The sequence below is a fragment of the Thalassophryne amazonica genome, chromosome 12, assembly GCF_902500255.1.
Source record: "Thalassophryne amazonica chromosome 12, fThaAma1.1, whole genome shotgun sequence".
Taxonomy (NCBI): domain Eukaryota; kingdom Metazoa; phylum Chordata; class Actinopteri; order Batrachoidiformes; family Batrachoididae; genus Thalassophryne; species Thalassophryne amazonica.
In genome coordinates, this window is record NC_047114.1 from 1,112,280 (window position 1) to 1,139,462 (window position 27,183).

Here is a 27,183-nt window from a genome sequence, read left to right on the forward strand (position 1 = left end):
ATACAAGTACCTTAGTCCAGTGTTTCAGTGATACAAGTACCTTAGTCTTGTATTTCAGTGATACAAGTGCCTGAGTCCAGTGTTTCAGTGTCAGAAGTATCTTGGTCCAGTGTTTCATTGATACAAGTACCTTAGTCCAGTGTTTCAGTGATACAAGTGCCTCAGTCCAATGTTTCAGTGCCAGAAGTATGTTAGTCCAGTGTTTCAGTGCTACAAGTACCTTAGTCCAGTATTTCAGTGATACAAGTACCTTAGCCCAGTGTTTCAGTGACACGAGTGCCTTAGTCCAGTATTTTAGTGATACAAGTGCCTTAGTCCAGTGTTTCAGTGCCAGAAGTATCTTTGTCCAGTGTTTCACTGATGCAAGTGCCTTAGTCCAGTGTTTCAGTGATACAAGTGCCTCAGTCCAATGTTTCAGTGCCAGAAGTATGTTAGTCCAGTGTTTCAGTGCTACAAGTACCTTAGTCCAGTATTTCAGTGATACAAGTACCTTAGCCCAGTGTTTCAGTGACACGAGTGCCTTAGTCCAGTATTTTAGTGATACAAGTGCCTTAGTCCAGTGTTTCAGTGCCAGAAGTATCTTTGTCCAGTGTTTCACTGATGCAAGTGCCTTAGTCCAGTGTTTCAGTGATACAAGTACCTCAGTCCAATGTTTCAGTGATACAAGTGCCTTAGTCCAGTGTTTCAGTGGTGCAAGTGCCTGAGTCCAGTGTTTCAGTGATACAAGTACCTTAGTCCAGTGTTTCAGTGATACAAGTACCTTAGTCCAGTATTTCAGTGATACAAGTACCTTAGCCCAGTGTTTCAGTGACACGAGTGCCTTAGTCCAGTATTTTAGTGATACAAGTGCCTTTGTTCAGTGTTTCTGTGCTACAAGTGCCTTTGTCCAGTGTTTCAGTGCCAGAAGTGTCTTAGTCCAGTGTTTCAGTGCTACAAGTGCCTTAGTCCGGTGTTTCAGTGCTACAAGTGACTTAGTCCGGTGTTTCAGTGCTACAAGTGCCTTAGTCCAGTGTTTCAGTGCCAGAAGTGCCTTAGTCCAGTGCTTCAGTGCTACAAGTGACTTAGTCCAGTGTTTCAGTGCTACAAGTACCTTAGTCCAGTGTTTCAGTGCCAGAGGTGCCTTAGTCCAGTGTTTCAGTGCTAGAACTGCCTTAGTCCAGTGTTTCAGTGCCAGCAGTGCATCAGTCCAGTGTTTCAGTGCTACAAGTGCCTTAGTCTTGTATATCAGTGATACAAGTGCCTGAGTTCAGTGTTTCAGTGATACAAGTACCTTAGTCCAATATTTCAGTGATGCAAGTGCCTTAGTCCAGTGTTTCAGTGCCAGAAGTGCCTTAGTCCAGTGTTTCAGTGCCAGAAGTGCCTTAGTCCAGTGTTTCAGTGCTACAAGTGACTTAGTCCAGTGTTTCGGTGCTACAAGTGCCTTAGTTCAGTGTTTCAGTGCTACAAGTGCCTTAGTCCAATGTAACGGTGCTACAAGTGCCTTAGTTCAGTGTTTCAGTGCTACAAGTGCCTTAGTCCAATGTTTCGGTGCTACAAGTGCCTTAGTTCAGTGTTTCAGTGCTACAAGTGCCTTAGTCCAATGTTTCAGTGCCAGAAGTGCCTTAGTCCAGTGTTTCAGTGCTACAAGTGCCTTAGTCCAATGTTTCCGTGCTACAAGTGCCTTAGTTCAGTGTTTCAGTGTTACAAGTGCCTTAGTCCAGTGTTTCAGTGCCAGAAGTGTCTTAGTCCAGTGTTTCAGTGCTACAAGTGCCTTAGTCCAGTGTTTCAGTGCTACAAGTGCCTTAGTCCAGTGTTTCAGTGCTACAAGTGCCTTTGTCCAGTGTTTCAGTGCTACAAGTGCCTTTGTCCAATGTTTCAGTGCTACAAGTGCCTTAGTCCAGTGTTTCAGTGCCAGAAGTGTCTTAGTCCAGTGTTTCAGTGCCAGAAGTGCCTTAGTCCAGTGTTTCAGTGCCAGAAGTGCCTTAGTCCAGTGTTTCAGTGCTACAAGTGACTTAGTCCAGTGTTTCGGTGCTACAAGTGCCTTAGTTCAGTGTTTCAGTGCTACAAGTGCCTTAGTCCAATGTTTCGGTGCTACAAGTGCCTTAGTTCAGTGTTTCAGTGCTACAAGTGCCTTAGTCCAATGTTTCAGTGCCAGAAGTGCCTTAGTCCAGTGTTTCAGTGCTACAAGTGCCTTAGTCCAATGTTTCCGTGCTACAAGTGCCTTAGTTCAGTGTTTCAGTGTTACAAGTGCCTTAGTCCAGTGTTTCAGTGCCAGAAGTGTCTTTGTCCAGTGTTTCAGTGCTACAAGTGCCTTAGTCCAGTGTTTCAGTGCTACAAGTGACTTAGTCCAGTGTTTCAGTGCTACAAGTGCCTTTGTCCAGTGTTTCAGTGCTACAAGTGCCTTTGTCCAATGTTTCAGTGCTACAAGTGCCTTTGTCCAGTGTTTCAGTGCTACAAGTGCCATTGTCCAATGTTTCAGTGCCAGAAGTGACTTAGTCCGGTGTTTCAGTGCTACAAGTGCCTTAGTCCGGTGTTTCAGTGCTACAAGTGACTTAGTCCGGTGTTTCAGTGCTACAAGTGACTTAGTCCGGTGTTTCAGTGCTACAAGTGACTTAGTCCAGTGTTTCAGTGCTACAAGTGCCTTAGTCCAATGTTTCAGTGCTACAAGTGCCTTTGTCCAGTGTTTCAGTGCCAGAAGTGCCTTAGTCCAGTGTTTCAGTGCTACAAGTGCCTTAGTCCAGTGTTTCAGTGCTAGAAGTGCATTAGTCCAGTGTTTCAGTTCTACAAGTGCCTTAGTCCAGTGTTTCAGTGGCAGAAGTGCATTAGTCCAGTGTTTCGGCGCTACAAGTGCCTTAGTCCAGTGTTTCAGTGCTACAAGTGCCTTAGTCCAGTGTTTCAGTGCTACAAGTGCCTTAGTCCAATGTTTCGGTGCTACAAGTGCCTTTGTCCAGTGTTTCGGTGCCAGAAGTGCCTTAGTCCAGTGTTTCAGTGCTACAAGTGCCTTAGTCCGGTGTTTCAGTGCTATAAGTGCCTTAGTCCAATGTTTCGGTGCTACAAGTGCCTTAGTTCAGTGTTTCAGTGCTACAAGTGCCTTAGTCCAATGTTTCGGTGCTACAAGTGCCTTTGTTCAGTGTTTCAGTGCCAGAGGTGCCTTAGTCCAGTGTTTCAGTGCTAGAACTGCCTTAGTCCAGTGTTTCAGTGCCAGCAGTGCATCAGTCCAGTGTTTCAGTGCTACAAGTGCCTTAGTCTTGTATATCAGTGATACAAGTGCCTGAGTTCAGTGTTTCAGTGATACAAGTACCTTAGTCCAATATTTCAGTGATGCAAGTGCCTTAGTCCAGTGTTTCAGTGCCAGAAGTATCTTAGATAGATAGATAGCTTAATTTATCATTGTCATGACAACAACGAGATTTGCACACTCACATACCACAGACAAACCGCAATTAATCCACAATTATTACTTGTTCACCGTAATAATGGCACACATCAGAAATTAAGACAACACATATACATTTGACATTGTTATGTGCACTAAAACTTGAACAGTCCGTTTTCCCAATTGAGGCGATGTGGTGTGTTACAGCTGCTGCAACCTTGAGTCACGCTGCCAGTCAGCCAGCTTGGGAAAGTGACGTTGACGGCACCGGAGAGGGGAGGTGTTGATCATGGAAGGGAGGGGGTAGGGGGAAGGGAGTGGAACCATGCTTCAGAAGTCTGTCCATGGATATTGTCTATGTGGGTTGAGATATGAAGAGCCGAATATATCACCAAGGCCACATTCCTCAGGAGAAAAAAACAGTGCGCAATTTGACCTTAATTATGGCTCACAGCAGTGAAAAACACTTTTCGAAGCATCACTCGAAACCAAAACCAACTGTGAATTAGGAATATTCCCAATTATGAATTAAGAATATTCGCCAGTCTCCGAAACCTTCAGCTTCAACTGCAAGGCACGCATCAGCTCCAGGGTGTCATCCACTTTGCGTCTGAGTTCAGTAGTCATCGCAGTCTGAGAATGCACTGCCTTGCCAACCTCGTTAATCATGACAGCCAAGCGAGGGCCCGTGGTTCTTGATGCTGCCGTCTTGCCAATTTTCCGGTAGATCAGGGCAGCACATAAGCCAAAAAGTGCCAGCCCCACTACCATGAGACCAAAGATGAATAAATCCTCAATGTCCTCCACAGAGAAAGGCACCAAGCATGCAACACGCCAAGACCCCCAGGAGTCGAGGACATAGCCCGCAGGATATGTTCCATCTGGGCAGGTAGGATGCCCCGGTCCTGACCTTCTTGTAGAAAAAATGGTGTCAATAGCGTTCAGAGACCAGTTGATCAATTCCATGGTTAATCCAATAACAGTCCAATAGATCCAGAATCCAATATAGTTTTGAGGAATTCACCGTCTGGTGGGTAGGGACTTGAAGGTTAAAGGCAGAGGCAGAGAGATAAGGGAGAGTGGAGGAGATGCAACCGCCCTTGTCGGAGTCCCAAGCTGTAACTCCAGTATTTCAGTGATACAAGTACCTTAGTACAGTATTTCAGTGATACAAGTGGTTTAGTCCAGTGTTTCAGTGCCAGAATTATCTGAGTCCAGGATTTCAGTGATACAAGTGCCTTAGTCCAGTGTTTCAGTACTACAAGTGCCTTAGTCCAGTGTTTCAGTGGCAGAAGTAACTTAGTCCAGTGTTTCAGTGCTACAAGTGCCTTAGTCCTGTGTTTCAGTGCCAGAAGTGCCTTAGTCCAGTGTTTCAGTGCCAGAAGTGCCTTAGTCCAGTGTTTCAGTGCCAGAAGTGCCTTAGTCCAGTGTTTCAGTGCCAGAAGTGACTTAGTCCAGTGTTTCAGTGCCAGAAGTGACTTAGTCCAGTGTTTCAGTGCCAGAAGTGACTTAGTCCAGTGTTTCGGTGCCAGAGGCGCCTTAGTCCAGTGTTTCAGTGCTACAAGTGCCTTAGTCCAGTGTTTCAGTGCCAGAAGTGCCTTAGTCCAGTGTTTCAGTGCTACAAGTGCCTTAGTCCAGTGTTTCAGTGCCAGAAGTGCCTTAGTCCAGTGTTTCAGTGCCAGAAGTGCCTTAGTCCAGTGTTTCAGTGCCAGAAGCGCCTTTGTCCAGTGTTTCAGTGATACGTTTGCCTTAGACATATTTTACTTATTTACGTTGTGATGGTGGCGCAGCTGGATGCAGTGGCTCAGCAGTCTGTCTTTTGGTGCTATGTGTGGCTGTTTGTGTATGAGTTTTTGTTTAACCTGTCGTTCTGTTGGCCGAACATCATATGCACCAGCAAGCAGCGAACAGACAATCACAGCCGAGTTTCTCCACTCTCACAATATCTTGGAGGACATTGCCAGAGCCCCCGGAGCTCCGTGGATTACCATCCTTGATGACATGTGCCGCAGGCGGCGTCGGGAGAGGAGGCAGAAGTGCGGCTGTAGAGCAGGCTTTCTCGTGAGGCTACAGAAATGGCCGTACAAACAGCCACTCCCCAGCATTTTTCTCACTAATGTGAGATCACTGGAGAACAAATTGAGGATGCTGGTATCTGAGAACACATTTGTGAAGGACTGCTGCTGCTGCTGCTCTTCACCGAGACCTGGCTCCACTCGTCCATCCTGGACGAAGCTATCGAGCTAGCAGGCTACACAGCACATTGTCACAACAGGACACGGGGATAACAGCAAAGGAGGAGGGTTGTGCGTGTTTATTAATAACAGCTGCTGAGTAGACTGAATGAATGTGAGCAGTTACTGCTCCCTAAACTTGGAGTACATGTCTGTTGAATGCAGACCGATTTATCTGCCCCATGAACTCACTGTCATTATGATTACTGCTGTGAACATTCCACTTGATGCTAATGCTAGCTTGGCCCTTGGGTGGCTACATAACACCATCAGTAGCCAACACAGCACATGTCCTGAGGCTGTCCACATTATAGCAGGAGACCTTAATCATGCTGATTTAAAGACTGTGCTCCCCAACTCTATCAGCATGCTAAGTGTGCAACTAGGGGAGACAATACACTGGACAAGGTGTACTCAAACATCAAAATGGGCTTCAGAGTGAAGCCTCTATCCCACCTTGGCCAGTCAGATCACCTGTCCCTGCTCATGAAACCAGCATACATTCCCCTCAGGAAAAGTGCTCCTACCACATCTACAACTATCACGACCTGGTCTGATGGTGCTTTACAACAGCTTCAGGACTGCTTCGAGACTGTTTTTGAACACCAGGACTTGGAGCAGTATACAGCAGCTGTCTTGTAAAATATCAGGTTCTGCACCGACATAGTCACTGTGGACAAGTACATTCATGTTTATCCCAACACGAAGCCCTGGATGATGACTGGGGAGGTGCAGAACCTGCTTCGGGAGAGGAACGCCACCTTCAGGTGTGGCGATGGGGAGCTGTATAGCGCTGCCCGAGTCAACCTGAAGAGAGGCATTTGACAGGCCGAAGCAGCCTATAGGAGGTGAATAGAGGACTGCTTCCAGACGTCTCAAGGTGGGTGTGGCAGGGTGTTCAGTATATCACCAACCATAGACCCAGCACCCTGTTGGCAGATTACAGCGATGCCTCATTGGCAGAGGACCTTAACAGCTTCTTTGCCCGTTTCAAGGTGCAGCCACCAGAGAGAGTCATCCTCCACTCACCTGCCCACAGCAGCCATGTAATAACACTGGAGGAACAGCAGGTGAAGCGGGTGCTGAGTGTGTGTGTGTGTGTGTGGGGGGTGAATCCAAGAAAAGTTGTCGGTCCAGAGGGCGTCTCAGGTCAGGTATTGAGGGAATGTGCGTCTCTATTGACTGGAGTCTTCACAAACATTTTTAACCAGTCCTTGAGCCAGGCTGCTGTCCCCCCTGCCAGAAGTCCTCTATTATTGTCTCCCTCCCTAACAAGACCAAGATCAATGGTTTGAATGATTATCGCCCGGTGGCACGAACTCCCATCATTATGAAGTGCTTTGAAAAGCTAGTCCAGGCCTACATAATTTGCTGCCTCCCCCCTGGGTTCAACCCTCACCAGTTTGTTTATCATACCAGCAGGTCCACAGAGGACGTCATCATTACAGCTCTACATGCGGCTCTGTCCCACCTGGAGCAGCAGTGGAGCTACGTTAGGCTGCTCTTCGTGGACTTTAACTCAGCATTTAATACCATCCTTCCAAGCAGACTGGTGACTAAGTTGTTGGACCTGGGGGTGTCCCACTCCATCTGCTTGTGGATCCTGGACTTCCTCATGGGCCGCTCTCAGAGGGAGAGAGTTGGCCCTCACATCTCCTTGGCCATTAGCTTCAGCACTGGCTTTCCTCATGGCTGTGTGCTGAGCCCCTTGCTCTATACCCTCTATACCCACGACTGCACCCCCTCTCAGCTTTGTAGCAAGAGCCATTTGTGCACTAAATACCACTGTACAATAATTGTTTTATGCAATTGCTGCACTGTGTGAGAATGAATTTAGTGTTTTTAGTCATAGTATTACTGTAGTTATTTTAGTATCATTTTAATGTTTATTTATTAGGTGTACATGCATTCTGAGGTGAAATTGCACTTTTAATGTTCTTGTGCTCACATGCACAATGACAAATAAAGACATTCTATTCTATTCTAGTCCAGTGTTTCAGTGATACAAGTACCTTAGTCCAGTGTTTCAGTGATACAAGTACCTTAGTCTTGTATTTCAGCGATACAAGTGCCTGAGTCCAGTGTTTCAGTGTCATAAGTATTTTAGTCCAGTGTTTCAGTGATGCAAGTACCTTAGTCCAGTGTTTCAGTGATGCAAGTACCTTAGTCCAGTGTTTCAGTGATACAAGTACCTTAGTCTTGTATTTCAGTGATACAAGTGCCTGAGTCCAGTGTTTCAGTGTCAGAAGTATCTTGGTCCAGTGTTTCATTGATACAAGTACCTTAGTCCAGTGTTTCAGTGATACAAGTGCCTCAGTCCAATGTTTCAGTGCCAGAAGTATGTTAGTCCAGTGTTTCAGTGCTACAAGTACCTTAGTCCAGTATTTCAGTGATACAAGTACCTTAGCCCAGTGTTTCAGTGACACGAGTGCCTTAGTCCAGTATTTTAGTGATACAAGTGCCTTAGTCCAGTGTTTCAGTGCCAGAAGTATCTTTGTCCAGTGTTTCACTGATGCAAGTGCCTTAGTCCAGTGTTTCAGTGATACAAGTGCCTCAGTCCAATGTTTCAGTGCCAGAAGTATGTTAGTCCAGTGTTTCAGTGCTACAAGTACCTTAGTCCAGTATTTCAGTGATACAAGTACCTTAGCCCAGTGTTTCAGTGACACGAGTGCCTTAGTCCAGTATTTTAGTGATACAAGTGCCTTAGTCCAGTGTTTCAGTGCCAGAAGTATCTTTGTCCAGTGTTTCACTGATGCAAGTGCCTTAGTCCAGTGTTTCAGTGATACAAGTACCTCAGTCCAATGTTTCAGTGATACAAGTGCCTTAGTCCAGTGTTTCAGTGGTGCAAGTGCCTGAGTCCAGTGTTTCAGTGATACAAGTACCTTAGTCCAGTGTTTCAGTGATACAAGTACCTTAGTCCAGTATTTCAGTGATACAAGTACCTTAGCCCAGTGTTTCAGTGACACGAGTGCCTTAGTCCAGTATTTTAGTGATACAAGTGCCTTAGTCCAGTGTTTCAGTGCCAGAAGTATCTTTGTCCAGTGTTTCACTGATGCAAGTGCCTTAGTCCAGTGTTTCAGTGATACAAGTACCTTAGTCCAGTGTTTCAGTGATACAAGTACCTTAGTCTTGTATTTCAGTGATACAAGTGCCTGAGTCCAGTGTTTCAGTGTCAGAAGTATCTTGGTCCAGTGTTTCATTGATACAAGTACCTTAGTCCAGTGTTTCAGTGATACAAGTGCCTCAGTCCAATGTTTCAGTGCCAGAAGTATGTTAGTCCAGTGTTTCAGTGCTACAAGTACCTTAGTCCAGTATTTCAGTGATACAAGTACCTTAGCCCAGTGTTTCAGTGACATGAGTGCCTTAGTCCAGTATTTTAGTGATACAAGTGCCTTAGTCCAGTGTTTCAGTGCCAGAAGTATCTTTGTCCAGTGTTTCACTGATGCAAGTGCCTTAGTCCAGTGTTTCAGTGATACAAGTGCCTCAGTCCAATGTTTCAGTGCCAGAAGTATGTTAGTCCAGTGTTTCAGTGCTACAAGTACCTTAGTCCAGTATTTCAGTGATACAAGTACCTTAGCCCAGTGTTTCAGTGACACGAGTGCCTTAGTCCAGTATTTTAGTGATACAAGTGCCTTAGTCCAGTGTTTCAGTGCCAGAAGTATCTTTGTCCAGTGTTTCACTGATGCAAGTGCCTTAGTCCAGTGTTTCAGTGATACAAGTACCTCAGTCCAATGTTTCAGTGATACAAGTGCCTTAGTCCAGTGTTTCAGTGGTGCAAGTGCCTGAGTCCAGTGTTTCAGTGATACAAGTACCTTAGTCCAGTGTTTCAGTGATACAAGTACCTTAGTCCAGTATTTCAGTGATACAAGTACCTTAGCCCAGTGTTTCAGTGACACGAGTGCCTTAGTCCAGTATTTTAGTGATACAAGTGCCTTAGTCCAGTGTTTCAGTGCCAGAAGTATCTTTGTCCAGTGTTTCACTGATGCAAGTGCCTTAGTCCAGTGTTTCAGTGATACAAGTACCTCAGTCCAATGTTTCAGTGATACAAGTGCCTTAGTCCAGTGTTTCAGTGGTGCAAGTGCCTGAGTCCAGTGTTTCAGTGATACAAGTACCTTAGTCCAGTGTTTCAGTGATACAAGTACCTTAGTCCAGTGTTTCAGTGACGCAAGTACCTTAGTCCAGTGTTTCAGTAATACAAGTACCTCAGTCCAGTGTTTCAGTGCCCAAGTGCCTTAGTCCAGTCCAGTGCATTGTGCCACGCCGCACTGCATCACACTGCGCCATACTGCATTGCGCTGCACAGCACTGCATCACACTATGCCACACTGCACCACACTGCGCCACACTGCATTATGGGCATCGATAAAACACTGAACTCTACAGCAACCACCTGAAAACTATTTTGCTGAAATTTTCAAAGATGACACAAACCTGCTGGCCTCTTAAACTGCTTGAATTCACAGACGTATTGACGGGTTATATTTTCATGACAAACCTGCTTACAGTCATACATGAATAAAAACATAATGTAAAATCATGGGATACATTGAAAACAGCAGATTAACAGACAGTCTGCATTTCAGCTCACAGTATTAGTTTGGTTCCCTGTTGGAAGCAGGAGTTGGGATATTAAAATTTGGGTTCTGTCTTTGTGTTTCTGACCTGCTCAGTTATTTCAGCCACGTCCTCACGATGCTCCCAGCTGGGAAACATGTTGGTGAAGGTGAGCGGCTCCAAACCGGCGTGGATCAGATACGACTTCTGAGGCTTCTTCTCATTCTTCTCTGGAAAATAATGAAATCACAACAATCATTCTGAAGAAAATTAACAATGTGAGACGAGTCACAACATTAACCCTCTGGAGTCGAATGACACGCCTTCGCGTAAAAAGTCACATGACCTAATTAAACAGACATAACACTCAATCTGCTGCACTCTGAGGCTCCCTTTAAATGCGTGCTGAACGTGGAGACTTCAACCTTTATAGCACTTTTAAATTTTGTTAATAGGCCTAGTATAACTTGACTTATAAGTATTTTTTACGCCATGCATTTTCATGAATATTATTGTCATTTTTCGCTGCGCATTTATGTACACACACGCAGCCAAAAGGATCATTTCCTTCTCTACTGCAGCAGTGACAGCGGTGGGAAGAAATATGACTACTTCTTCCTCAATGGTTATTAATTTCACTTTTGCACAAAAAATAAATAGTAATTTTGGTATTTTGGTAATGACTTTATGTTATAATGTTATAATAATAATAATAATGGTATGTTGCAAATTTGCGACAACAGGCATACTGGTCAATTTGGTATGTTGCATATTTGAGTCAAATATTGTAGCATATATGCGACAATAGGCGTTAAGGGGTTAACATTAGCATTTTCTGTACTAGATTTGTACGTTTTTGAAATTCTAAACCTTATTGTGAAATCTGTTTTGTAAATAATTGTACAAAAATGCCTGAAGCATTTCATGCATTTATGTAAATAGTTGTATTTAACTTTGTTTTTTTGGTACATTTGCACATAACTCAGTGCAAAGGCGCTTGCCGTGATATCGACTTTATACTTCGTCTTTTGGTATACTGGTACAGCAGACTTGTTGTATACATCAAATGGGGCGATAGGATCAGCCATGAGATCGTTATTCGGAAGGGGACCCGCCAGGGTGGATTGTCATCCCCTTTCATCTTTAACTTGTTGTACCCGGACTGGGTGACAGGTCTGTCCTCCATGAGCTGTGGCTGTAGACGGAACGACATATAACATCTGCTGCTATGCTGATGACTTGTTACTCTGCAGCCTGATGATCTCCGGTCTCCAGGATCTAATCGATCACACTAACAGCTACATTACCCAACATGGACTCAGCTTCAATCCTTTGAAAACCACGTGTGTGACATTTGGTAAGAGTCCTTACACCAACCGCTGTTGGACCCTTGATGGCACCAGGCTCGTCGAATCCACAGAGGTGAAGCATCTAGGAGTCACTCTCGCCAACGACGCCCGAAGTCACTCAGAAACGTGCATTCAGGCTGCCAGATGCGCGTTTTACTCTCTCCAAGGTGCGGGGTTGTGTGCAGGGGTTGTAATCCGGGCACCATCACTCATATTTACATCTCTGCTATAAGACCTGTTCTGACCTATGGTTTAGAGCAGGGGTGGCCAAGTCCGGTCCTTGAGAGCCACTATATAAATTAATAAATTTGAAATTTGAAATTTTAGTGTGAGTGTCTTGTTTTATAGCCAATTAAAAAAAAACTATTTGTCCAGAAGGTATTTGGATGTTTTTCATACTTTTTTGCAAACTCAGGTGCGTCTTGCAGACGCCGCTGGCCTCTCCTCACCTTTGCAGTACTGCAGCACCGTCTCCATCGCACACTTTCTGTCTGCATCCCAGCGGATACGGGCTGAGCCGGGACTGTCGCTGTCCTGAGGCCACCAGCCCTGCCACAGGTAAACCTCATGGAAGTTATCCACCAGGAACAATGCTGTCAGGGAGAGACGACACACATGAAGGGGTTATTGTTTCCACAATTCATCCATACATCTGAGCAGGAGCGTGAGACCATGAGCTTAGTCTCTCACCGGGTTGTGGGGTGTTGTACAGGTCTTCCTGCAAGAAGGGCAGTGAGCTAACCAGGTCTGGAGCTCTGGATGGGTGGAAGAACTCATTTGCCAAAAACTCTCCCGATGAGCTGCTCAGCTGGAAGAGCCGTGGCGTGAAGTTGAATTTACCTGGATCTGAAAAGAAAATATCATGTGTAATATTTTATTTCTAGCACCTTCAAAGCAAACAGTATCAATGCAGGCATGTTAACCACGGTTAACACTCAGATTTAGAGCTAAGTGTGGCTAAAGAGTTCCTGTTACCAACATGTACTGTGACCACATACACTCATCGTTCATCATCTGGGACATCCTGAGAATTAGTGGGGTCTCCAATATGCTGCTTGACATCAGTCAGCCTCTACACAGATACTGTGAGTGCTGTGTGGATCAGACACAGAGACTCTAAGGTGTTCCTCGTGAAGACTGGTGTTCCTCAGGACTGTGTTCTGGCTCCTACACTATTTAGTACTTACATGGACTGGGGGCTGGACTGGGTGCTGGGTTGGGTTGTGGAAACCATGACTAAGGTGATTTTGTTGGTGAGGAAAGGTCTCCTGACCTTGACTTTGTGGACAGTTCTATGATCTTTGTGGAATCAAACTGATGAAGAATCAGAGTGTCTGGGTTTGAGATGGTCCTGGATCAAGACTAAGGTCCAGGCTTTCTGTGACTTCCTGCACTCAGTCATCAGATGTGTATTTTGTATGTGCTGAAAGTGTTGAATTTGTAGAGACAGTCATGGATCGCAGCAGGGATGCTTATGTCTCTGGGTCGGGGTGGGCAATAAGACAGTGCAGGTTTTCCTCGGTATTGATCATCTCAGGTGAATTCACTGATGATCAGATGCTGAAGTTGAGGGGAGAAGCTCTTCAGTAAACCATCAGCTGTGGTGATGAGGTGGTGACAAGATGGTGATGAGGTGGTGACGAGGTGGTGATGAGGTAGTGATGAGGTGGTGACGAGATGGTGATGAGGTGGTGACGAGATGGTGATGAGGTGGTGACGAGATGGTGATGAGGTGGTGACGAGATGGTGATGAGGTGTGGTAAGGTAGTAATGAGGTAGTGAGGAGGTGGTGATGAGGTGGTGACAAGATGGTGATGAGGTGGTGACAAGATGGTGATGAGGTGGTGACATGGTAGTGATGAGGCAGTGATGAGGTGGTGGTGAGATATTGACGAGGTGGTGACGAGATGGTGGCAAGGTAGTGATGAGGTAGTGATGAGGTGGTGACGAGGTGGTGACGAGGTGGTGGTGAGGTGGTGACGAGGTGGTGGTGAGGTAGTGATGAGGTGGTTGTGAGGTAGTGATGAGGTGGTGATGAGGTAGTGATGAGGTGGTGATGAGGTAGTGATGAGGTGGCGATGAGGTGGTGATGATATGGTGACGAGGTGGTGACGAGGCGGTGATGAGATGATGATGAGGTGATGACGAGATGGTGATGAGGTGGTGGTGAGGTAGTGATGAAGTAGTGATGAGGTGGTGACGAGATAGTGACGAGGTGGTGACGAGATAGTGACGAGGTGGTGACGAGATAGTGACGAGGTGGTGATGAGGTGGTGGTAAGGTAGTGATGAGGTGGTGATGAGGTAGTGATGAGGTGGTGACGAGGTGGTGGCGAGGTAGTGATGAGGTGGCGGTGAGGTAGTGATGAGGTGGTGACGAGATGGTGACGAGGTGGTGACGAGATGGTGACGAGGTGGTGACGAGATGGTGACAAGGTGGTGACGAGATGGTGATGAGGTAGTGATGAGGTGGTGGCGAGGCAGTGATGAGGTGGTGACGAGATGATGACGAGGTGGTGGCGAGGTAGTGATGAGGTGGTGGCGAGGTGGTGATGAGGGAGTGATGAGGTGGTGGCGAGGTGGTGATGAGGGAGTGATGAGGTGGTGATGAGGTAGTGATGAGGTGGTGATGAGGTGGTGAGGACAAACAGCGGTAAGCCAGATGAGTAAAGTGGGTGATGGGTGATGTGTGTATGAGTACAGAACCTTCCACCAGCAGAGCGACACTGTTTTTATTTTCCTGGTTCAAAAACACTGTGTCAAACACATCCTGGAACAGTCTGGACATTAGAGTGGAACTCTTGCCAGAACAAGCAGTGCCAGTTCAGCGTGCCAAATTCACTCATAGAGACCTGTCAGATCATAGCGGCCGGTCTGCTCTGTGTCAGTCTGATCCTGTCAGATATCAGAAGTGAAGCACTGCAGGATCTAGTTAGTACTTGCATGGGAGACCTCTTCGGAACACCAGCTGCTGTGTGTGTGTTTCTCCAGGTGATGCTGGAGTCGCGTTAGAAAGGGCATCCGGCGTAAATCCTGTGCCAAATACCAATGCGGATCTGGCTGTATCCACTATGACGACCCCGAACAAAACAGGAGCAGCCAAATGGACAACAACAACAACAATCTCAGATCATATTAGACTGAGTTCAACTGTTTGTATTAATATCTCTAAAATCCTGACACACAGTTCTGGGGTGCGTTCTCGTACCTTGCAGCATGCAGTCGTATGCCTTCCTGTCCTTTCTCCCCATTGCCTCCCAAAAGCCCGGAGGTTCCACCCCCTCATCACACTCATGGATGGTCACCCTGCTGCTGCTATGTAGCCCCGCCTCCAGAGGACACCTGAAATTAACCAGCGTGTTTCATGTCAGCTGAACCACAACAATACAAACCAGTGCAGTTAATAGTCATTAACTAAAACTCCAGCTGAAACTCCAGCGCCCGACCGGTTAGTGATTGACATTTGATCAGTTCTGTCCAAAAACTGAAATCACCGGGTTTCATATACAGTGGTCCCTCGTTTATCGTGGGAGTTACTGTTCCGAATTCCCCACTTTCACCACTAGACAGAACCATGTTCTGTGATATGTTTTGGTCAGGCTTTGTTTTAGGCACCCAAAAAGTGCCTTTGAGGTCTTTATTTGCACTCTGCTGCCATTTTAGATTTAGTTCTTTTATGACTGTTGAAGAGAATGGCCACATGAGTAAATGAGCAAATAGACCATAATGGCTACAGAATAACCACATACTGGCTGCAGTAGTGCTTTCCTGTGCCAAGCAATATTAAAGACCAGGAGACATCTGAAACCCTGCTTCCATGTCACTCTCTAACCAGAGTCCACAGTAGATAAAGGGGCCAGCTCCAGTTGAACGCATCAATCACTAATATTGGTCCTTCGAGCCGGATATCCTATACCTACGGTGGCCAAATGGCCAAGTAGGGAGCAACAGTAGCCTCAGGCACCACGTCAAGACCAATAAGGAGAAGACATGCCCCGGTGCCTCTCCAAGATTATGAGGTGAGCCTTCCTCAATCCTTGTTGGTCACCCAAATCTTCAGTGCCAGCACTCCAGAGCTGCAGTTACCAAGTAGAGGGGACAACTTTGCCGCAAGTGGTGACCAGCCGAGGGCAATGCTCAGGCATCAGGTCAGACCAGCTTCACAGGGATTGGTGTATGGTATGTCCGTTCTCTCTGGTCAGTTGATTGAGAGCCTTAGCTTCCATGGTTTTCCTGCCTCTTTATCTGAGGGAAGCCAGCGCAGCAGTGTGGTGGAATCTGACGAGGAGAGTAGTAATGCTTCATTCCACCCGACTAGTTACCATGAGCTCCCACAAAGCATCCAGCAGACTCCAGCACCACAGATCTACAATATGGGAGGCAGTGCACCTGTTCAGCTGACCATGTCGACACACGGACAGGACAGGTCAGTACCACCTCCAAACCAATCAGTGGTTCTGCCACATAGCTTCCCATCGACACCAGCCGTACCTTTGGTGACGACATTGGGTGGACCTGCTGTTCTTCCGGGAACAACACAATCCCAACTGATGCCCCAGCCTGCGCAACCATGTCTTCAGGGCCCTTCTGCCTACCAGCCAATCATACCCAGTACTCAAGTGCCATACTTATCTACCTTAGTTGGTCAGCCTGCAACTACAGCCACTGTAGCACCCATATACCAGGCCCCCGTAGGAGTCACTCTCCCTCCATCAGCCTATCAATATGCTTCAGTGGCACCTACACACTTGAACTATTGGCCTCCATCAGTTACTCCATATCTAGCATACCTACCTCCCAGTGGCATGCCAGTGCCATCAATTCACCAGACCTCCCTTCCATGTTTACCATCGCAGTATCAGCTGCCAACTAATGCGGCTGCTCAGTCAGCTCCCTACCATTCTAGTGCACAGGTCCCACTGAGTTATCAGCCTCCATCTGTCCCACTGTCCATACAGTACTCATACCAACCATTGCCAACAAATCTGCCAGCATATCAATCAGCTCCTCCAGTCCAGCCAACTGTCCAGCCCCTACCATGTATGACCCCGACACTATCACTACCGACCCAGTCTCCGATTCAACCAGTGCCTGTACCGAAACTTCCCAAATTGGAACATGACAGTGACAGGGAGTTCACAGATCTGAAAATGACTTTGGATCATCTCCTGGATCCCCATCCTGGGTTCTCAGAGCACTATAAATATAGAGTACTTATGGAGCAACTCGTCCTGGAGGATGCACGCCTGATCGCACAGTCATGCCAACATTACCCTCAACCTTACACAGCAGCAATGCAAACATTGCAGCAACATTATGAGCAACCCCATCAACTAGCCCAGAGTGAGATTGCAGCCATCCTGAATGCTCCAGATGTGAAGGCAGGTGATATCAAGGCATTCCAAAGTTTCGCTCTTCATGTTGATTTATTAGTTGGAATGTTGACCTCTCTTGAAGGCCCTAACGGGATAGAGCTGATGTCCACGGGTCATGTCGATCGTCTATTGAGTAAACTTCCCAAGTACTCAAGAGACTCATTTGTGGAGCACTTACAGGCTCGGGGTCGGTTTAACACCAACAGTTTGAATCCCTATAATCTACAAGATTTGGCAGACTGGCTTAAGAGCAAGGCAGAAGCCCAACAACTGTCAGCCAAGATGGTACAACGCCACCAGTCAGGAAAGACAGAAGGCCCAAAGAAAGATAAACTCTTGCCTGTGAGACAGAGGGATAAGCCTGTAGCTATCGATCATGGCTCAGACAAACCGAAGGCAAACACTGTTCTCCAAGAAGCAGCTCAGCCAGATACAAAGCCAGCAAAAGCCAAACCTATCTGCCTCTTCTGCAAAAGTGTGGAACACTACCTGTCACAATGCCCTAAAATCACCATCTGCACGACTGAACAAGTGGAGAAATGGATCACTGATGGTAAACATTGTCGGCGTTGTGGTCGCACCAGTCATGGGCCAGAGGCATGCACCCTGAAGAAGGCCTGCAGTGAGTGTCAGGCAATACACCTCAGGGTCCTGCATGGCATCACTATGCCAAGCTCAGGTGTCTACCTAACCACTCCCATTGCGGCCGCACTTACACCCACCAAGCAGGATGGAAAGGTCTATTTAAAGGGTGTGCCAGTTATTGTGAGTCACCGAGATAAATCCCTGCACACCCATGCCATCCTAGATGATGGAGCAGAACGCACAATCATCCTACCAGCAGCAGTCCATTACCTCGGTCTCACAGGTGAAGCGGAGCGTATGGCCTTGAGAACTGTGCGCAACGATCTCGCACACCTCATTGGTTCCACTGTGAATTTCCATGTCACCTGCTGCACAGCCTGATCAGAGACATCCTGTTCAGGGAGCCTTTACCGGTAATCGTCTAGCTCTAACCGACCAATCATATCCAATGGCAGCCTTACAGAAGTGTTACCAGCATCTAAAAAGGATCCCTATTCAGCCTTTCGATAAGGTACATCCACTAATCCTTATCGGTGCAGATAACACGTGCCTTATCACAGCTAAGAAGCCTGTCCATCTCGGGCCCAGCGGTGGCCCTGCTGCAATCCATACAGAGCTCGGTTGGGCTCTGCAAGGTCCAGATGGTCTCACACCACATAGGGTCCAGACTCAGACCATTTACTTTACTACTGTCCAGCCAATGCATGATGATCTGTATCGCCAAGTAGAACGCCTGTGGCAGGTTGATGTCCTGCCATACCAGAGTGAGAAACTGGCAGTACGCTCCCAACAGGACCAAGAGGCTGTTGATATTCTAGAATCACGCACCACTCGAATAAAAGTGGATGGCATCCTTAGATATGCCACTCTACTGCCTCGGAAGAAAGATGCACCATCTCTCAAGGCACCGATGGATGCGGTGATGGCTACCTTACTAAGTACCGAATGTCGGCTATTAAAGGATCCAGTCAAAGCTCATATTTATGAAACAGAAATACAGAAACTCATCAACAGTGGATGTGTGACCAAACTGCACCCTGAAGAAGTGGATCATTCATGCGAGTCATGGTTCATTTCTCACCACCTCGTGGAGCACAACGGCAAGCACCGCCTCATGTTCAATTGCTCATTTTCATACCAGGGTCTTGCCCTCAATGATCAGCTGCTTGCCGGACCTACCCTCAGACCATCTCTTCTTGGAGTCCTATTGAGATTCAGAGAGCATCCTGTCGCAGTAAGCGGAGACATCAAAGCGATGTTTCACCAGGTGCGGCTTTTACCAGAAGACCAGCCACTGTTAAGATTCATCTGGCAGAACCTGCAACGAGGTGAGAAGCCTGATGTGTACCAGTGGCAAGTCTTGCCATTTGGCACTACCAGCAGCCCATGCTGTGCAACCTTTTCATTACAGAAGCATGTAAAGGATCACAAGGACAGTAATGAAGACATACTTCAATGTCTGTAGTAGTCCTTCTATGTAGATAACTGTCTCCAGAGTGTCCCAACGGCTGAATATGCCAGGCACCTGGTGAACAAACTGCGACAGGTTCTCGCTGAGGGAGGGTTCGAGATACGACAGTGGGCGAGTAATGATCCGTTGGCTGTATCCTTCTTACCAACTGCTGCTAAGGCTGAGAACATAGAGCTGTGGATCATGGAGAAACACACTGACCCTCAAGAGCCAGCCTTAGGGCTCATTTGGCATTCCCATACTGACCGATTGAGCTACAGGTGTCGACCCATACAGAAGCAACTCCCCACCATGCGGTACATATACCGTGTTCTCTAAAGCCAGTACGACCCATTGGGGGTCATTCTCCCCTTCCTTACACGGGCCAAAGTGCTTGTGCAGAGATTGTGGGCAAAGGGAAGAAGCTGGGATGACTCAAACCTTCCCCCAGAACTCCTGGAGGCTTGGAACCACTGGGAACAAGAGTTGCCGGCGCTGTCAAGGATATCTCTGCCATGAACCTACATGTCTTCTAAACTGGCTACTGGAGTCAAAGCCTACCATCTTCATGTCTTTTGTGATGCCTCAGAGTATGCGTATGGGTCAGTGGCATATCTGACAAGTGAGAGCGGTGATAACATCCATGTTGCCTTCGTGATGGCCCGGTCAAGGGTGGCACCTAAATGGCAGCTGTCAATGCCACGTTTAGAGCTTTGTGCAGCATTGACTGGAGCCCAGCTCTCTGCCCTACTTCTCAGAGAGCTCACTGTAAAGATCACCAAAACCTTTCTCTGGACTGACTTGACAACCGTTCTGCATTGGTTGAAATCTGAGTGTTGCAGATTCAAAGTCTTTGTGGGGACTAGGGTCTCTGAGATTCAGGAGCTCACCTGAGATCAGGAGTGGAGATATGTCGACTCCCCGAGCAACCCAGCTGATGATGTCACCAGAGGCAAATCACTAGCTGAGCTCACTCCCGCAAATCGTTGGATTGAGGGGCCTATGTTTCTCCAACAATCACCTGAACACTGGCCTTCAGGATACTGGGGAGCTCAGGAAGAGTTCATTCTGCGGACTTACCCAGATATTGTCATTAACCACCATCCCAGATGCCACCCAGTTTAATACCTGGGCAGATCTGGTGAATGCCACCCAACAGACTTTAGACAGGGCAGTGGCTTTGAATCCTGTTGTACCCACATCACATCTAAGAGAGGCGGAGCTCCATCTCTTGAGAGCCTGTCAAGAAGCTAGCTTTCCTGAGGAAGTTAAAGCTCTCAGAGCTGGCAAACCACTGTCGGCAAACCGCTATTGGCCGGCTCACCACTCTTTCTCCTGAGCGGGATTCCACAACTGGTCTCATGTGAGTGGGAGGCCGCTTTCGACGCATGGTTAATCCTTGCTCAGTTGATATCCACCCTATCGTCTTGGCACCTCACCATGCAGCAACCCAGCTGCTCATCAAGGATGTCGATGCTAGCCTGCTACACCCAGGGCCAGACCGGGTATTTGCAGAACTTAGACACCAGTATTCGGTGTTGCGCGGGCGACAGGCGACCAAACGGCATCAGAGGACCTGTGTGGGCTGTCGGAAGTGGAGAGGGCAGCCATCAGTCCCTATTATGGCCGATCTCCCACCGGCCCATCTGTGGCTATTCAAGCCTCCCTTCTACTCCACGGGGGTTGACTGCTTTGGCCCTTATGTGAAAATTGGAGGGCGCAATGAGAAACGCTGGGGCTTGATCTTCAAGTGTCTCACCACAAGGTGTGTTCACCTGGAGCTGTTGAACAGCTTAGATTCTGATGCCTTCCTTCTCGCTATGAAGCAATTTATTGCACGCAGAGGAATGTCGGCAGAGATCTATTCAGACCAAGGGACGAATTTCAAGGGTGCAGAGAAGGAGCTACAGGAGACCTTCATGGCAATGGAACCACAGTTACGGTATGAGCTAGCCGCACACCAGATATCATTCAAATTCAACCCACCAGGAGCACCACACTTCGGTGGTATCTGGGAACGAGAGATCCACTTGGTCAAGAGAGCTCTGCAGGTGGTAGTTGGTGGTCAGGCGTTGCCTGAGGATGTTTTAATCACCGTTCTGATCGAGGTGGAGGGGATCCTTAATGCCAAGCCATTGGGTTATGTGTCATCGGATGTCGCAGACCTTGACCCAGTCACATCTAGCATGCTGTTAATGGGGCGGCGAGACGCTTCGCTCCCACAGGTGTCATACACCCCCGATGGTATCACGAAGAGGAGGTGGCGACACAGCTAGCAGATGGTGGATCACTTCTGGTCACAGTTCATCCAAGGATACCTTCCCACCCTTCAAGTCAGGGAGAAGTGGTACCAACTAACAGGCAATCTGGCACTGGACACTGTTGTTATGATTGTAGACCCACAGCTGCAGCGTGCTCACTGGCCTGTTGGGAGGGTGGTAAAGCTGCACTTTAGTGCAGATGGCTGTGTTTGATCGGCTGAAGTCAAAGTTAAGGACCAGACGTACTTACGCCCTGTGGCACGACTCGTCCAACTACCATCCATTCCCGATGATGAAGGACCGGGAACTCCGGGAACGGCATAGGGAATTCTTCTGTATTACATAATACCACTGTTATTATGGGGGCAGCTGTTCCAAATTCCCCACTTTCACCACTAGATGGAACCATTTACCAGCTGACAGGACTGTTCTGTGATATATTTTGGTCAGGCTTTGTTTTAGGCACCCAAAAAGTGCCTTTGAGGTCTTTATTTGCACTCTGCTGCCATTTTAGATTTAGTTCTTTTCTGACTGTTGAAGAGGATGGCCGCATGAGTAAATGAGCAAATAGACCATAGTGGCTACAGAATAACCACATACTGGCTGCAGTAGTGCTTTCCTGTGCCAAGCAATATTAAAGACCAGGAGACATCTGAAACCCTGCTTCCGTGTCACTTTCTAACCAGAGTCCACAGTAGATAAAGGGGCCAGCTCCAGTTGAACGCATCAATCGCTAACAGTTACGTTCTAAAAATAACCCGCAACAGGCGAAATCCGTGAAGTAGTCAGCGTTAGTTTTTACAATTATTATAGATGTTTTAAGGCTGTAAAACCCCTCACTACACACTTTATACACTTTTCTCCAACAGGCATTAACATTTTCTCACTTTTCTCTCCTGTGTAAACACTCAAAGTTCAAACCTTAGTAGAAAAATAAGTCCAGTATTATAGAATGAAACCAAAGAGCAAAACCTGTTTTCAGGCCCAAACATTTGTTTGAGAAATAAAAATAGAATGTTTTCCTATAAATAATTATGATGGCTTTTAGAACTAACGAACTGAATTTTAGCGATCAACCTACGAGGTTGGATACATAAGAAATTATTAATAGTGACTGACCAGTATTTCACAGTTCCCCTGATCGCACCTCTTCATCCTGGTGCCGCACCGCTGTCGCGTCTTTTTCCACTGAATGACACCTCGGTGCAGGTGTCTTTTTCCGAGTGAAGAACACAGTTATGGGTAGTTGTTGGCGCTCGTTTTTTTTCTGGGCGAGAAGATTATAAACAGGCACACGCAGAGCACAATGCGCGTGCTCCCCCTTCGCTCACTGCCTCCGGTGTTACCGTTGCAGGACGGATGCGGGACCCGCAAAGAATCCAAGTCATTAAAAAGATACAAACCTCTCTCAGTGGCCACGGAACTCTGTGGCTGCGGTTACCGAGACCATGCAGCACTGCGGATTTTTCTGCAAGAAGTCGCGCTTACCGAGCCCGCAGACTCGGCAAGTGCATCGGAGGCAGTGAGAGCAATTGCGGTGATGCCGCCGACTGGTGCCACGACCGGCCCGCCTGATAAGGATGCAGAACACAATGCGCTGTTTAAAAAAAGAAAGAAGAAGACGCATGTAAAATTGCACTAAAAAAATCCGCGAAACTGCGAGGCTGCGAAACTGCGAGGCCGCGAAAGGTGAACCGCATTATAGCGAGGGACCACTGTATTTTGGCTCCATACTGTTTGGGTTACACAGTTATGACCTTGAGTTTGACATTTCAAGGTCACCAAAGTTCATGTGCACAATAAAAATGTGATACTTGACTTCACAACAGTGCTGAACAGTAAACATTCGTATGTATGTGTATCTTTGACTGATTCCTAGCCATTCCTCATGAGGTTGACCATTCAAGGTCACTCAAGGCCAAAATGTTGACCTTAAGTGACCTTGACTTTTCACTATTTCTCCAAACACCACATCATTTTGTCTTTGGCTGATCCAAAATCAATACACCAAGTTTGGTCCAAAACAGATCAAAACTCACTGATGTTGAACAACATAAGCTTGGATTCAAAAGCAGTTTTAATGACTGAAGGTTTGTCAAGGACACAGTGATTTAGAGCAAAAATGGTTAAAAGTCACATGATACATGGGTTCATATTAGTGTGTCATAGCAACAAAAGGGTTATCTTGGAACATATTCTAAAAACAGCCAGTATACCAAAAAATGTGACCTTGACCTTTACAGTTCAACCTCAATCATTCCACCACATTTGGTCCAAATTGGATCAAATCTGTGAGTTATGTTGTCTGCACACACACACACACACACACACACACACACACACACACACACACACACACACGGCTGTTGACTGTGAAAACGCATTTCCGTTGTCATGGAAACTCACTGTTCTTTGATCTTGTGCGCGGCTGTGCTAGCCACACTGCGCGTGTGCAGCTGGCTCTTGCAGCCGTGCCACAGGAACATGACGGCCTTGTTGATGTTGAGCAAGATCATGGAGGCTCTGGAACGCAGGCTGCTGCAGTGACATGCCACTTCTAGCAGGTGGCCCTCCACTGGCACCTCGCCCCGCACACAGTACAGACGCCATTCACCTGGACACAAACAGGAAGTCAAGGAGAGAAAGTGCTTCATTCAGCCGATTCATCTGTTTTTAAACACAAACAAAACAGCAAACATGTTTGACGAAAGCCTGCTGTGTTAATGATCCCTTGACACATAACACGATTGAGGCCGAATGACGCACAGAGGATTCAAATGCCACTTGTGAAAATTTGGAGGCAGCTCGAACACCTCATACAGAAGTCGCCATAACATTCAGCCACAGCACATGCACTATACATTCACGTGTCGCTCATGGCAGAAACCCATTCGAACGGCAAGCAAGAAGAGGTCGCACGTCCACCTGATTGTGCTCGCAACATTCGCACGGCATGTCGCATGCAGATTGGACAAATCGTGCCACTGCGGAGAGGCTGCACAAAATCATCAAGTCAAACACTGGCTATGTCAAACACTGGCCAAATGGCGCGATCGAGGCAGCCTTCACATCAGAGGCTGAATCACGGCAAATGCTGGTCGAGTATCCATTCAACCCATTCTCAGCCGGAGTCCAGGTGCCACCCATGAACAACATCAACACCACTCGCAGGGCATGTACAAAATGCAGGGCAATTCATGCAACCAACATGAAAGTAGAGTGCAGTGTGTCGTGTCCACCTCCGAGCAACACAAATGGTGTGTGAGTGTGCCGGCAGCACTAGCCAGCAGCGTGTCTACACCACCACAATGGAGATAAAAATAAAAACCCAGCTACTTCAGCTGCGTGTCACAGCACCAGCGTTCCATTTGACCGGACAGGCATGTCACGTGAGACGCGATGGCAATGTCCACATGGTCCATCCGTCATGTGACAGCCTAACTGACAGTCTCACTGACAGACCAATGTGGGCAGCTCATTTGCCCCACATCCTGGAGCTGTGAGCCCATTCATGTCAGCGCTTTGCTGCGCTGGACAGGTGGGCATGTTGCCGGTCATCATGTCGCTGCTGACCACTGTGTCATCGCTACTCACAGCTGGAGAACACATATCCTGCCATGAAAAACATCACCTCTCAACACGTCACCACTATGCACATGTTTGGGCAGGCTCTCCTGACATGGTAAAAAACACATATCACCTTTAGAACGCAGTCAGCTGAGCCTCAGTGCACACTGCAGACAGCATCAGCCAGATGAAAATATCATTCTGATCATGTGAACGGCCAGCTGGCGAGGCAAATGTCACATCCACCTTGTGAGTTATTGTCCACATGACGCAGTGTCCTTCGGCGCGCCGATTAGCCAGAGACAGCTGGATGCGCGGAGCAGGCTGATGTGTTCATGATATAAGTGCATCAATTCATTCATGTCAGTTCAGCAATTCCTTCTTTATGTCCATGGCCAGGGTTCATGAACATAAAGGAACAGAAGGATGGTAATTCTTTTATTGTCTACTCTTTATAACAGGAATTACAAATTTTAACACACAAAACAAAATCCATTTGTTTCGTTATTTCCAACACAGACTGTCAAGTCATCAAGCATCATTTAAACCAGAAACATGATTGTCTTACATTTAAACAGTACATTCATTGTTCTTATAATGCTCTGTGCTCTCATTATTTGGTCCTGACACATTTTTATAGATTTTTGTACATTTGTACAACATTTAATTGCTTCCGCTGCTGTGTGAGCGCAATGTGGTATCACACCTCTCACATGGTCGTACTGTGTTCGCGCCCGTCCCCACAATCGTGCACGAAACTGTCACCGTGGGATTGTACCTGGTCCATACATGGCTGTCCGACCGTCTGTCCCTCCCGACAGCAGCTGGAATTTTTTGAGTGTAGCCCAGTGGAAAATTAGGGTTATGAAGGAAGGAAAGGTGTGCATCTCTTTGTGTTTTGCCATTCCAAAGTGACTTATGTTGGACATATTGCATCAGCACAGGGTTTAGCCACAGACCCAGCTAAGGTGGAAGTGGTGACTCAGTGGACGCAGCCCACTGATGCCCCCTTCTTGAAGTATTTTCTAGGATTCTGTGGGTATCATCATTTGTTCATAAAGAACTATTCTATTCTGGTTCAACCCTTAACCACTCTGTGCAAGGGATATCTGCCTACTCAGCAGAAGAAGAGGACTGGTCCCTTGGTGGCGAAGAGTTATTATAAAGTCCGTGAGCCTTTTGGAGATTGGTGGGATCAATCATGTACGGAAGATTTCCAGACTATTATTCACTGTCTCACTGATGCACCTGTATTGGCATTTGTTGATCCAGCAAAGCTGTACAACCTTCACATTGATACTAGTCCTTGTGGGTTGGCAGATGTTCTTAATCAAGGACTTCCTGAAGGTATCAGGCCAATAGCTTTTGATAGCCGGAAGTTACCATGTCAGAATGGAACTATTCTGTGCATCAGTTGGAGTTTTTGGCTCTGAAATGGGCAGTAGTGGATCAATTTCATGACTATCTGTATGGAACTCAGTTTACTGTTAGAACTGAGTTAGAACCCCCTTACGTATTGTCCTGACTACTGCTAAGCTGAATGCAACTGGGCATCATTGGCTTTCAGCTCTTGCCACCTATAACTTCACTTTGCAATATAGACCGGGGGCTAATAATACTGATGTTGATGCATTATCTCGGAATCCTCTTAGCTGTGATGAGGGGGAATGGCAGAGTGTGCCAACAGAAAGTGTTATAGCATTATGCAAGCAGATTCATCTGACGGGGGAGCCCAGGATACTATTCGTATGGCGGAATGCTTGGGGGGTCATCTCAGGGGGTCCCAGAGTGTCTTGCCTACCCGGTCCACCTTGATTCAGGTTGTTTGATCCAACTCAGCCCAACTGAGTTCAGGCAGGCTCAGGATAAGGATCCGGCCATAGCCCCCATCAAACAGTCTCTTGGTGGGAGACCAGCATTTTTGCCAGGGGATAATAGTAATGCTATGTTGTTGAATAGGGAGGCAGGTAAATTGGTGATCAAAGATAATCTGTTGTATAGGAAAGTCTGAAGATCCGAGATCTGCTGAAGCTGAAATGTGTCAGTTAGTACTCCCCCCAGGAATATGTCCCTATGGTTTTGAAATCTTTGCATGACGAGTCTGGACATTTGGGGTGGAGAAAGCCACACAACTCCTTTGAGACAGATTTTTTTTTTTGGCCTAAGATGGGAGCAGATGTGGAGCAATATGTGAGGAATACTGGTCGATGTGTTACTTGTAAGGCCCTTCCTCAACGAGCAGCTCCTTTGAACCAGATTACCAGTCAAGACCCATTAGATCTTGTCTGTATTGATTTCCTGTCCCTCAAACCTGATTCTCAAGGTTATGCTAACATCTTGGTTGTGACGGATCACTTTACTCGGTATGCACAAGCTTTTCATGTGAAGGATCAGACAGCAGCTACCGTGGCAAAAATCCCGTGTGAGAGGAATTTTGTGCCTCCCTGCGCGCAT

General features: G+C 47.0%; 1 protein-coding gene across 9 annotated transcripts in view; it reads right to left on the minus strand.

Annotated features, from left to right (window-relative positions):
• Nucleotides 1-27,183, minus strand: part of LOC117521482 (supervillin-like) — a 207,587-nt gene that overhangs the window by 43,182 nt on the left and 137,222 nt on the right. For all 9 annotated transcript variants that reach the window (XM_034182785.1, XM_034182786.1, XM_034182782.1 and 6 more), the window contains 5 exons: nucleotides 23,569-23,776; nucleotides 14,700-14,833; nucleotides 12,183-12,338; nucleotides 11,942-12,085; nucleotides 10,252-10,373 (listed from right to left, as the gene is read on the minus strand). In XM_034182785.1, coding sequence (XP_034038676.1) covers nucleotides 10,252-10,373; nucleotides 11,942-12,085; nucleotides 12,183-12,338; nucleotides 14,700-14,833; nucleotides 23,569-23,776 — 764 coding nt within the window. The remainder of the gene's footprint in view (nucleotides 1-10,251; nucleotides 10,374-11,941; nucleotides 12,086-12,182; nucleotides 12,339-14,699; nucleotides 14,834-23,568; nucleotides 23,777-27,183) is intronic.